Source organism: Corylus avellana, chromosome ca2, assembly GCF_901000735.1.
Source record: "Corylus avellana chromosome ca2, CavTom2PMs-1.0".
NCBI classification, from domain to species: domain Eukaryota; kingdom Viridiplantae; phylum Streptophyta; class Magnoliopsida; order Fagales; family Betulaceae; genus Corylus; species Corylus avellana.
In genome coordinates this window covers 21,947,658-21,961,026 of record NC_081542.1, presented here as the reverse complement: position 1 = coordinate 21,961,026, position 13,369 = coordinate 21,947,658, and the positions used below count along the sequence as shown (strand labels likewise).

Genomic DNA, 13,369 nt, shown 5'->3' with positions numbered 1-13,369 from the left:
ATTTTCAGTTTTAGCTTCAATCAGTTGCATAAAAGCATAAAAAAATAAAGTTTCATCAGAATTTTTATGTGTAAGCAACTCCAAGCAAGAATTTCTACAATGTGCCTTTGTATACAAGATACATATCTGGAAGAAATTTGCTCTGCCCCTTCAAAGGAGCCATAGTTTCAATTACATATTTGTTTGTCAGTGCAAGCGAAAATGGAATGAGCATATGACAATCTGAGAGTCAGAATTGCTAGGTTTTGAGCATGTAGGCATGTGCTGGGTAGAGTTCAGAGATGGAGATGGCTTTCTCTACGAATCATGGAATTTGTAGTGGAGAGCAAGCACACATTGTTTGTACCAACTTTTGAGCATATCTTCAAACATCAACATCAACATCATTCAAAGTAAGGGTGACTTCTATTAAGAAAAAGAAATCAACATCATTCAAAGTAAGGGTGACTTCTATTAAGAAAAAGATGAGGAAGTGTCCGTGAAGATGGTTTGAGACAGGTTAATATCCCCGTGAGACAATTAATTTCATTTTAAGTTGGAGGATTAAGAATCAATAGAGAGGCCTAAAATAACGTCTAGTTAAGAAGGATGTGTTAAATAAGGCAGTGGCATAGAATACGATTTTAGATTAAGATACAATGGTGAAAAATAATGCATATTGCCAGCCTCAATTGATGATTATTCATGTCCAACCTAAATTCAGTTGGGACCAACGTTGAATCCAATTATCAACCAGAACAGCAATTTGGTAACTACAACAAATAATACTTTCTCCTAGACATGGGCTCTTTAGGCTCTGAACAATGAAAAGGCAAATTATTAAGACACTGGCAGAATGGGTTGTCTGTTTTTAATCATATAATAATATTAACATATACCATCAAGAACAAAGCTTCGTCTGCACTCTGCAGATTCACTCCTTGACAACTTTGATGAAGATCAGTCATATGCCTAACATTTTCTCAAAATGCATAATTGGGAAAAAAAAAAAAAAAAAAAAAAAGAGAGAGAGAAAGAAAAAACAGTGAAGAGCACAACAGCAGTATCTATTCTGATTAACCTAACCAGATTTTCAGGTGCCAAATATGCTTCCATCCTTCTATCAACATGGTAACAGATATTCAAAAAACTTTTACAGCCTTAGCTTTTTCAGCGGGGCCTTCAGAGCTCTGTGAAAGAGACTAATACTGGTCAGAAAGAGTTCTGCGTCTGCTACTCTGACTGAAATTGAGCTGGACTCTGCAAAAGAGTACATAACAGATTCAAACCTAAGTACTTTGATTCCCTGTAGTACAATTCCAGGAACAGAAAAGTACAAGCTAAAAACCATATGAAAAATGCTACACTTAACAAATTTTCTCTTCAAAAGTTGATTCTCAAGTGATGTGTCACCATCCTATGAGATGTATTATTTTGAAAAATGTGTCATCATTTCATGCGATCGCAACACATCACTTGGGAACTAACTATTGAGAACAAAATTTGATAAATATAGCATTTCTCGAAACATATATAAAGCAAACAAATGCCTGTATATAGCAGTGAATAAGCAAGAATGTTCCTGGTAAAGAAAATCAATTTCTAAATATAAATTAATATACTAGTGCAAAGAAAACCGAGGCAAACAATCCCGAAGAATGCAAGCACCTTATTCTAGATATAATGTTTGGACATGCAGCTAAATAAAATATAATTTGCAAAGATGTAATTAGAAACTCAGGGCCGAGGGGGGAAAGAGAGAGAGAGAGAGAGAGAGAACCATTTCACACATCATGAAGACACTTCTCAGACAATGAAACAGTAATCTCAGATGTCCTATCATTTGGTAAAAGACAACGGAAATTTTTAGTTTAACAAAAATTCATGTCAACATTTTCCAAGCATGTATTATCTTAGTTGCATAAGCCGATCTCCTAATTTGAACTTTTGCACATTCATACTGTTTATAGAACTCATCTGCACATTGCTAATTCTCGTAGTTCACTAATAAAGGCATACAGAAAATCAAACATCCATTGCCATCAATCTAAGAAGATATCGATATCTTCTAGCGTAGCAGCCCCCTGAGAAAGTCAAACATGGTAATGATTTTCTAATTATTCTACTTCTACAGTTCCTGTGCTTGCATACAAACTCTCGCTTAGATATGTATATATAATCGGTATCATAAATCCACAAAGACTCATATATAGCCTCGCATTGTCCCACATCAGAAACACTTGTCTTTGTCTCACATGTCAAAGAACGTATTCAACAGCAACCCGCTGATAGAATATAGCCAAGTGCAGTTAAAGGATTCCAGGAAAAAAATATTGCAGTCAATATTGCCTATAGAATTTAACCCTTTGTAGACTTTGAGAAAGATTACTAGATCATATAAATTACGATAATATGGTCTCAATCAATTATCTCCCAAGTGTTTCAGGCAGAAAACACTCATATGTGAATTTATGCAATTCTCAAACGGAAAGAAAAGGTCAGAGAGCAGTAGAATTATAAGGAAATTAGTTAATTACTCAGCATCATCAAACATGAAAAAGATTCCCGGCTGCTTAGCCACCAATCTCTGTACAGAGTTCTCTAGTGTAATGGATATGAATTTGCTCTCCAGACACTGAACAAGTTTTGCAAATTGGTTGGTAAACCAAACACCTTTCTACAGAGTGGGCACCAGCTTAAGCATTAGCTGGTGGACAAACAAAAGAACACATACAATAATACAAATAAAGAAAAATAGATCAATATGTCCCTGCCTACAGAAAACACACTGTGACCTATCTACCTTTGTAAGTGGCAGAGAATACATAATATCAAAAGGCAGACAACCAAATCTTCACCACATTTGCTCAAAGCAATAACACCCACCAAACGTACAAGATAAATTACAAATTTTATGGGCAGTACAAGAGATGGACCCTCATAATAGGTGATAAAGTTAACATCTGAAGAGAGAGAATTTGAAGTCATACCTACTTCCTAATAAAAGCTATAATTTTTGGGGTGTATCTTCCTACTAACATCTGGTTTGCAGACATTTCAAAACAATACCTACATTGATCCATATCCAATATCTGTTTGGACGCTTAAAGTTCAAATATGTTAATTAGGATAAATTCACGGCAGTAGAACCTGTCACATGGCTTCCGCAATCTTCAATCTCTTAATTTGTTTTACTTTTCTTCTGTATCCACTCGTGTGTGAATTTTGCTAGAAATAGTAAACTTGGAAGACATATACAAGAGATTTTCCCATGTGTAGATTTCAGTTGTGTTTGAAAACTCAAATCTACATTCTAAACAACTCCGTGTCAGCGACTACTCTAAAATTAATGTGAATGCCAATATCAGATTATGTCTAATTGAATTGAAAAATCTGCTGTGGGACTTGAATGAAGTCAATATAGGACCAAAAGCAGTAAAGGAAAAAAAAATAATTAGATATCTATTTATAACCAGAACAAACCATTTCATACCTAAATTTATTACATGTAAGCCACTGGGGCATCAAAAGCCGGGAAAAGGAATCCAATGATATCAAGTTCTCTCAGCTGAAGTAAGATGCCCCATCTGCTCAGCAATGTTATTTACATTCCTTATCTTCCACTAAAATTTGCCATGATCGCCAGGTTTGGTTTCATTCTTTCTGCCATTGATTCCTTTCTTTCTGACTGAATTTCCTGAGTGTCTGATGAACCAGGGTTCTCAGTCAAGAACTGTTCCCAGAATACATCGTTGACCCCAGTTGGCATAGTAGTAGAAGTCCCAGCTGCTTGGTCTTTAGAGGCAACAGGCTCAACAGGCTCCAGAGCAGCAGCTGTAGCAGGTTCAGAGTTCATGTCAATTCCAGGGGATTTAGGCCGGCAGTCAACACTAAGCTGTATGCAAGATACACCCGGGCTATCAGAACAACTTGTAGATTCATCTAATTCCCCGTTGGAATTTTTGCTGTAAGTTTGACCAATATCATTTACAATATTCTCCCAAAATGACAATGATGACTCCAATTGCTCAAAGGGCTCCATGTTTGATGTCAAAGCAGAAGTAGTTGCCCCACTTTCTCTAGGTACAATTTGGGAAGTTCCCATCTGATTATCTTCAAAGCCGGCTTCATCATAGAGGCAAGCGATTCTTGGCAACCTTCTCTTTCTATCATGATTTTCCAATTGGGTCAGAAGATTCAAGGCAAGCCCCGGCTTCCGCAAGACTCCAGCCACAGAAGACATCATAGCTTGCTGCCGCTGCTCTATTTGCTGCAAACGATCCCTTAAGAACTGGACTTGCAGCTCAAATCCTCGCCGGTCCTCTTCATGTCTCTGTATCTCCAAATGAAGCTGATCTTTCTCATGTCTAAGCCTCTCAATCTCCTCCTTCAAACTCTGTCTTTCGGATTCACTTAAAGGAGATGCATTTCCTTGTCCTTGTAGATGATTCGGCAATGAATGGCTATGAACAGGTTTTCGTCTGTGTATGTTTTTTAAAAGGTGTGGCTGACCTCTTATAAATTCTTCATTCGCAAACTCCCATTGTTCCGGATCAACTTTTCTAAACCCCTATCAAACGGATAATATAAATCAACCAATTCAGTTCAACACAAATCAAGAAAAAGAAATTATACAACAATTGATTAGACAAAGCTAATGAAAGTGAATTGGCTTACATATGTATTGAGCTGTCTAATGAAGCTGGAGAAGTTATTGTGCTTGAAGAACCTGGGCAGCAAATCCCTTGCGAAATCCGGTGGATTCCACACTACAAAGCTCTTATTACTCGGGCTCCATGACACAACTGAGTCCGTGGAGGGATCATCCACCATCTCATACGTCTTTGTAAGGAAAGGAGGCAGCGAATTCGAACCACCCTGAGCTTCATCCATCCTTATTCCCCAATTCTTAGTCACAAATCTTAAACCCCCCCAATACCCAAATACCCACAAAATCACAGAGAGAAAAGATAAATCAATCAAGCTCTCAGTTTCCTTGTATACCCAGAACAAAGATTTCAATTGCAAAACCCTTTTATCTCAACCCCAAGCTTCAAATTCAATCAAAGCAAGAACCTTAAACCCCCAAACGCCCCAATATCCACGAAATCACAGAGAAAAAAAGAGAAATCAATCAAACTCTCAACTTCCTTATATACCCAGAACCCCAAGCTTCAAATTCAAACAGACCAGAACCTTAAGCTTCAAATTCAATCAAAGCAAGAACTTTTCTTTACCCACAGCAATGGAATCCAATAACTCAATCAAATGCAAAAAAAACCAAAAACCCCAATAAAACCCATTTTTTTTTAATCCGCCAGAAACATCACTCCAAGTCTTTTTGAGCTCGAATTACCTGGAAATTCCTCAGACCCTTGAATCTAACCACGAGTTTTTCGAACTTTACCGGAACCAAAGTGCTAGAACCTCCTGGAATTGAAGTCCCACGAAGTCAACTCACCTTAGAATGCCAATTAGACACGCCAAACCCCAAAGAACTCGCCAACCGACAGGCAAGCTTTTCCCTTTACCCCTAATGCAAAAACCCTCACAAAAATCCTAAATCTGACAGAGAACAGTTGGCTGTATAAATTTGATATTTCTATATATACACCAAAAACAATCAGTTCATTTCTGTTATTAGTTGGAAAAAACCAACCATTTGACCAGCCGTTTACTGTACCATAACGTTATTTAATCCCAAAACAAAAACAAAAAAAAAAAAAAAATATCAAGGAAATGAAAACTTGTAGTAAAAGTAACAACAACGTCAACTTAATATCCAAAATTTCACATTTTTAAAAAATGGGTCTTTTAAATTTTATTTGTTTTGATGTAACATATATATATATATATATATTATTCAAACTCTTTTCTTTTCTTTTCTTTTTCAGTATTAGGATTAGGAAATAAGACAGCGCAGAGCAGGTATTGACTTGGTTCAAACGCATAAGCCTTAATTTGGGTTTCATGCAGAGGAGTTGCAGACTTTAGGTATATGTCACCCTTACGGGATCACGACCCATTGTCGATTGTAGCAAGTGTGTCGCTGGGGTATTAGGGGCTTCTAAATTCATCTGTGCGTTTCGCAAATCAAAAGTGCGTTTTTAAAAAAAATAAAATAAAAAATAATAATAATAATAATTATCATTTGAAAGTGCCGTTTTTTAAAAAAATGTTGGGACAATTTTAAAGGTCGAATTATAATATACTGAGCTATTAATTGTATTTTAAAAATTATATTTTTAAATTTGTACGTTTTTAAATAACAAATATAAACAAACCCTTGGTTCAATATTGAGCTGCGACAACAACCAATTAACCATGAGTAATACTAAGAGGACTAAAGTCCTTCTTGAATCTTTTCAAATGTGAAGTAACTTTTAAAATTATCATTAAATTTTGATTTATCAATGACTTTGATAGCCTCATCATATTTGTGAAGACTCAATAAGAACTCCAGTCTTCCTAGCATTACTTGTTAACCGTCTACGACCTGTTTTTGTGCTTTTAAAGTCATCCTAACTGAATATAAATTTGGACATAAATTTTTTATAAATTCCTATAACTCCGCCGAAATTTTCACTACATCATTAAAAAAAAAAAAAAATGTTTACTAATATATATATATATATATATATATATTAACTATATTAAGGGCAACAATAAAGAATAAATAGATATTTGGAAGCTAAAATAAATAAATTTTAAAATTTATTTTTATTTTTGGCATTTTTCTTGCAATTTGGTTGATTAGTACAAATAACTAGAAGACCAATGAATGACAGGCATTGACTTGGGTTTTTAGCTCTATTGGGCCGGAAACACATGATTGGCGCTCTCTCTCTCTCTCTTTATGATTCGGATGACTTGGGCGGAGATCTTTGACTATTCTCAAGGTTCATATGTGGATGATTTGGATGTCTCCCTCCCTCTCTGTCTACGTGTCAGCCTGTGACGTGTGTGCTTTCGTGGCAATCTCTAGTTCACGGGATTTGCCCCAGCTTCAAGATAGTTATATTTTTATTTTTATTATTTTTAATTATTTATTTAATGTAGGCATCTCCCATATTTTAGCCGTCCACGTGGTTTGAACTTGGCTGCCTTCCTTTCCAAGGAAGAAATTATTATAATTTTAATAATGGTGGTTTCTTGTCTTTAGTTTAGAGGGAATAAATTATAATGGGGAGCTATTCACAATGGTTGAAAAGGATGTTAAGGTGCCCTTATTTTCAAACCATGATGGAATTGCATTTATTTCATCCTTTCTTAAAAGATATATTATCTACATAGTTTGAATTGTCAAATATATATTGTTTATCGAGGTTCAAAATTTTTTATTTATTAAGAGTAATGTTATTTATTTAGTATATTATTATATAATTGATATATAATTGAGATAACGTGACCATAAAAATGAGCCTTTGAATCGACAAAGACTTATAAAAAAAGAAAAATAAACGGCTGATTTTCCTGCTGTATCTTCTTAGAACTTGTTTCGGATTACGTTTGAGAGAGAGAGTTTTTAAGTCAAAAAGTGTTTTTTTTTTTTAAGTTTTATTTTTAAGCTTTTGTCAAAAGTGTGTTTTAATCATTTTTAGGCTTTTTTGACCCTTAAAAGCACTTTCAATTTTTTTTTACCAAACGAGTACTTATTTTTTTCAAACACATTTTTAGACCCCTCAAATACACACTCAAACAAGCCCTTAATCATGTGGCAGTCGTACAATAGTTTAATAAATAGTATTTCTTTTTTATTAATGAAGTATTTTTTAAGAAACCATTTAAAAGCTCGGAGCTTATACATGTGCTGATACAATAAAACTTTTAGGATCGAGTTTTCTTTTAGATTGTCATGTGCAAATTTATATGCGTTTTGGACATACGCCGATTTAATAGAATGGATTGGAGGAAATTCATCAAATCCGATTTGGAGAAAAAATTTGTCCTAATTCATTGTGAATATGGAGTTTGTTTTCTTATATATATTAGAAAATTAATCTTATTGTGTCGGATACGATGATGTAAGAAGAGTGACATGAAGGAAACCAACATGGAAATATTAATTATTTCTAAGAATGTTAATTAATATGTATGAAGTCACTTTCGTATTAAATCAGGGTAATTTTATTATATCAGCAAGATTAACCACTTGGCCTAATTTGTCGTTGAATATTATGAGTTTCCTAATTGCTGTGAACCACTTCGGCTTCCAGCTGCCCACGTTGTCACTTTCTGTTAGTTAAATAAAGTCTGCATCAAACGTCGGATTGGGGCTCAACTCAACCTACTTCCACTACGTTTTGGGCCTCAAATCAATCCATCAAATTGGGCTGCCCGAACTTCACAAACAGACACACCTAATGCCAATGCTGGCCCACAATATTATGTTTCTTTGACCCGTTGTCTACATGTTCGGTTCGATAACCCTCGGACATTGTCACGTCATGAAGTAGAATAATTCTATAAGTTCCTTTTATGTCACTCAAAAAATGAGATGACTTTTAAAATCACTATTTGATCAAAATTCAATATTGATCGATCACAAACTCAATGGTGATTTGCAAAATTACTCAATGAAATGAATAGGGGTCTAGTTTTTAGAATTACTCTTTCCACATCCACTATCTCTGTACAGCGAATGCCGTTAGCAAAAACCACTATGTTTTGACGTTAAAGTACAACGTTAGCACCAATCATATTGCGACACATGTTATTTACAATGAAAATATCAAACCACACCCTTTAATTTTTTTATTTTTTTATTTTTTTTTTAATGATAATTCTATTGTAAGTAACACGTGTCATAATACAATTAGTGGTAACATTGCATTATTAAATGTTTTTGTCAAAATTTTAAACAAAGTTGGGTGCAAAATTTTATTTGTTTTTATTTGTATTTTTTCAATATAAATAAATATATATATTTTTTTTTTAAAAAAAAGACACCTAAAGGGTTTTGCTATGACCTACCCAACCAGAGCCTCATATCCGTTACAGTGGGAAGCAAGTAGTGCAAAGCCTCGTGGGTGGCGGGCAAATCGGGCATCACGCGGCCCCACCGGTTTAACGGATATGATTAGGAACGGGAGTTGGCCCCCGCCACATACAACCAACTCCCGCAATCGGTGCCACGCACAAGGAGCCAAAAGCCAAAAAGCAGTAGGCGGACCCAACGGCCGGATCCCAATCCAGTTAATTGATGACCCGTTGGAGTCCGCGGCGCACGTGCGCAGATGGTTGAATTTTTGTACGAATTTACTTACGTGTCATGATTTTGCCCAATTGTGTAGGCCGCTATAGTGCTATACCATTTTTTCAGTGAAGAAAATATTCTACAGTTTTTATTATAATTTATTTTTATCAATTTCTTTATAGATATAACTAATAAGTGCCATGTAAATTGCAATTAGATTATTTTTTAGTAATTAATACGATAAATATCACCTAATTTGTCATATTAATTTGAAAATATGAAAAATGACATAAATTTTTTATGTAATAGTTCATAGTTTAGCGCTCGAGAGTTCTATAATAATTAAATTATTTTAGATATTTAAGTGAAAATAATCTCTCAACCACTATATGAACGGGAGCAAACCATTATCTATCAATCATCAGATGAATATGAAATGTGAAATGAGGACAAGATTTGTCAAAATGTTAATCTATTAAAGTAATGATTAAGTGACTAGTAATTTAACATATCAGAGTCAAAGGTCTTAGATCGAATTGGTAATTTAATATATTAGAGCTAAAGGTCTGGAATTGAACCTTGACTCCGACAAATCACCCCATTTAAATTAAGGGTAATTATATAATAAGTCCTTAAGTTAATCTTCCAAAATTTAAAAATCCTAAGGTTTTTTTTTTTATTATTATTATTATTTTTTTATCGAAAATTTACTCCCTAGATCAATCAAAATGACAATAAAATTCTTACTGTCAAAATTTTTTAATAGCAGTTAGTCCCAATCAAAACTCATTGTTTCACCTCATTAAAATATTAATTTTTTTTTAAAAAAAATTTGAAAGGGTGACGTTGCCATCCTTGGCCATCCTCAGGGAGTTTGGGGTGGTTTGCACATGGGGTGGCTTGCAAGAGTGGAGGGATGGCCTATGAGCCCGCCGGGGGGGGTTGCTGCCACCCCTGGCTACTCCTTCAATTTTTTTTTTCTTTTAATTTTTTTTAGATTTAAAATTTAAAATTAAATTAATAAAAAATTCATATTTTAATGAGGTAAAACAATGAGTTTTGATTTGGACTAACGACTATTAAAAAATTTTGACTGTATAGATTTTATTGTTATTTCGATTGATTTAGGGAGCAAATTTTCGAAAAGAAAAACTTAAGGATTTTTAAATTTTAGAGATTGACTTAGGGACTTATTATATAATTATCTTTAAATTAAATATTCTATGTGTTAGGCCTCATTTATTAAAAAGGAGTTTAAACTCACACGTAATAAGAATGTTAAAGTAATAATTAAATAATTAAATTTACATTATTCTTATCCACTTAAATTTTTAAAATAACTGATAATTTAATAAGCATAAGAGTTTGGCCAATTACATGACAGCTCGACACAAAGCCTTACAATAATAGCATTATTACTAGTTTGTAATATTTTGGGACCAAATGTCGGGAAAGGAAAGGGATGAAGAATTCAGGTGAGCAAGCTGGGCCCACGATGCCGACGTGTTGAAAGAGGAGTACTCGTTGAGGTGGGGGCATACCAGTTGGGGGGGTGGGAACCCCACAACACCAACCCTAAAAGTGTCCTCAACACCTGGGGTGCACGGTATCTTATAGGCTTATAGCTCACGCAAAACAGATCGGAGGTTTTGGGTCACGTGAAAAGGGAGCTGGAGGGAGAAGAAGAAGCATGCATGAGAGATGAGAGGAAGAAGGGGGCAAGGAGTAATGAGTAAATAGTGCGCCAACTACGCACGCACACAAATACAGAGTCACTGACAAAAGTGACAGAGTGTGTCCCCACTGGCCGGCCCCCTTCCACCTCCCTCCACGCAGTTTTTGGTCATCGCAGGCCGGCATGCAACGGGGCCACGCCGCATTTGTACGTGTCTTCACCCATCAATTAGGGCCCCCCCATTGGTTGACTCCTCATTGCTCCTTTAGTGCCACCCCTTGGCCTACCCCCACCTCCCTATAATGGATGAATTATTTCTTTTGAAATTACTTTTGTTTTAAGGAAGATTAGCACAACACTACTACATCAGTTTAGTGAAATTAAGAGTAAAATAGAGGTTTAGGTGTTTGAGAAAATGTAGGCCACCTTTGTTTATATATTTGGATAAGTGTTTTGGATTTTTGGTTTGAAATTTTTTAATGTGATCATGTAAAGGTAAGAAGTGTTTATAGAAGTGTATTCTGATTGGGTTTACATTTGAAAAAATATTTTTGAGAGTCCCTTTTTTCCGGATATGGTGTAAAACTCTATTTTACAACCTTCGATAAAATTTGAACATATGACGTAAAAATACCAAATACAATATAGATGAAATTATTGTACCTTTAATTCAAAATCAATTCCATAGACTTTTCTATTCATTCTAACATAACGCCAACTACCTACTACCGAACCCCGAACCCACCTTCAAGCTCTCGACACTAAAGTCTCTAAAATTAACTAAAATGGTGGCTCGGTGGTTTTGTCTATGAGGTATTTTGTCAAGAGAAAACAAATTATTTAGTGTGAAGGGTTATATTATTTTTTGGTGTTTCAAGCTATGTGTTTGCTTCTTATTTAAGGGTGTGAAACACCCAACTTACACCACAACCTAATTTAAGTTATTCTCGATCTCTTTTTTTTTTTTTTTTTTTAGTGTACATCTACTTATTTTGAGTAACCCTAAGTAGAGATGTAAAGCCTTACTTAAAAAAAATTAAAATTAAAGGTAAATTGATCGTGTAACCACTGTCAATGTATTTGAAATATTTGTATGACAAGGTAAGAATACAATTTGAAAATGAATGATCATTGATGAGGCCAATTCTACGATTATTGCAAATACTTTGACAAATAATTTTATTTTGGTCAGCTTTATCTCGAAGCATTCATTGCTCTATCTCGTTGTGAAATGCATTTATACATTCCTTGGCAAGCATTGATCATCACACGTAGAGCTATTTTTCATCTTGATAGCTCCAGTTTCTTGTATTTGGGTAATGTTAATGCGGATTTATGCACACGAATACACTTGTAATATAAAGAAAAGAGAGTCCATTCTATAAGGATATGTTATTTCACAACATTCAATAGAAATTTGACACATCATTTAAAAACACCGAATATAATAGAAATGAAAATATCATATCTTTAATTTAAATAAATACTATGGACTTTTCAATTCATTCTAACTCAACACCCACCACCCATCATCGATCCCCCCACCCACCTCTGAACCTTCAACACTGTAGTCTCTAAAACAAACCAAGATAGTGACTCTAGTTGTTTTATTATTGGGCATTTTGTCATTACAGAGCTTCTAATTAATGATTAAGTTAAATACTTTTCTCTTAGAGAGAGCCTAATATAATTTCCTGGCTATTTAATGTCGTGTCATGTTTAGAGTTTTGTTGCCCTTCTTACAAAAGAATTTTTTTGGAGGTAGTCCTAAATATATAATGTTTCCTGATTTTTTTGCCATATAATGGGCTCATAGTTGTACAATAGTAACGGTCTAATAATTAAGCAAATAACTCAAGACATTTACAATTCCAGCAACATAGGCAAATGATCAATAATAGTCAAACTTGACAACTACAAGATATTTTTTTGTGTCCAATAAGGTTGTTACTTTAACATTTTTTTTTCTTTTATAGTTTAAACAGAAAATATGCTCTATTACGATTTTCACCACAAGTAGAATAGATAATTTGGTGAAGTGTGAATAAAAAAAAGAATAGTTAAAGTAGAAATTTATATTTTTTTCGGTAGTTATTTTGGTTACTCTTGTTAGCGATGCTTTTAGTTAGGCTGTGTTTGGCAATGAAATGGAAAAAGGGAGTGGAACGGTATTGTAGCAAATTTGATTGATATTAAAGAAAAAAGTAAGAATGTTTTGTATAAAAAAGTTAAAAAAAAAAAAAAAAAAATTTGTGGTGATTTTTTATTTGAATAATAATAAAAAGTTATTGATGTGATGTAAAAAGTAAAAATGTGGAATTGATTTTGAGAAGAATTTTTTGAGTTTTTGAGTCCGGTTCAATCCGGGCCTTTGCCAAACACAGCCTTAATTAAAATCTTATAAAATGACATAAAAAACACATGCAAGGAATTAATTAGAATATTATGTCTTCGGTCAAATTTAGGTTAAATTACTTGGAAACAACAAGAGTATGCTACTACTTATGAGAAATAAATTA

General features: G+C 34.2%; 1 protein-coding gene across 3 annotated transcripts; it reads right to left on the bottom strand.

Annotated features, from left to right (window-relative positions):
- Positions 1-58: 58 nt before the first annotated feature.
- On the bottom strand, positions 59-5,640 carry LOC132168874 (heat stress transcription factor A-4c-like). 3 transcript variants are annotated; one of them, XM_059579952.1, is made up of 4 exons: positions 4,657-5,640; positions 3,473-4,549; positions 1,066-1,239; positions 59-405 (listed from the first exon to the last, which is right to left on the bottom strand). In XM_059579952.1, the coding sequence occupies exons 1-2, from the start codon at positions 4,870-4,872 to the stop codon at positions 3,593-3,595; spliced, it is 1,173 nt and encodes a 390-aa protein (XP_059435935.1). In that variant the 5' UTR covers positions 4,873-5,640; the 3' UTR covers positions 59-405; positions 1,066-1,239; positions 3,473-3,592. The 3 variants fall into 3 exon arrangements, with proteins under 3 accessions (XP_059435935.1, XP_059435934.1, XP_059435933.1); XM_059579951.1 differs by having other exon boundaries at positions 59-362; XM_059579950.1 differs by having other exon boundaries at positions 59-1,239.
- Positions 5,641-13,369: the final 7,729 nt, after the last annotated feature.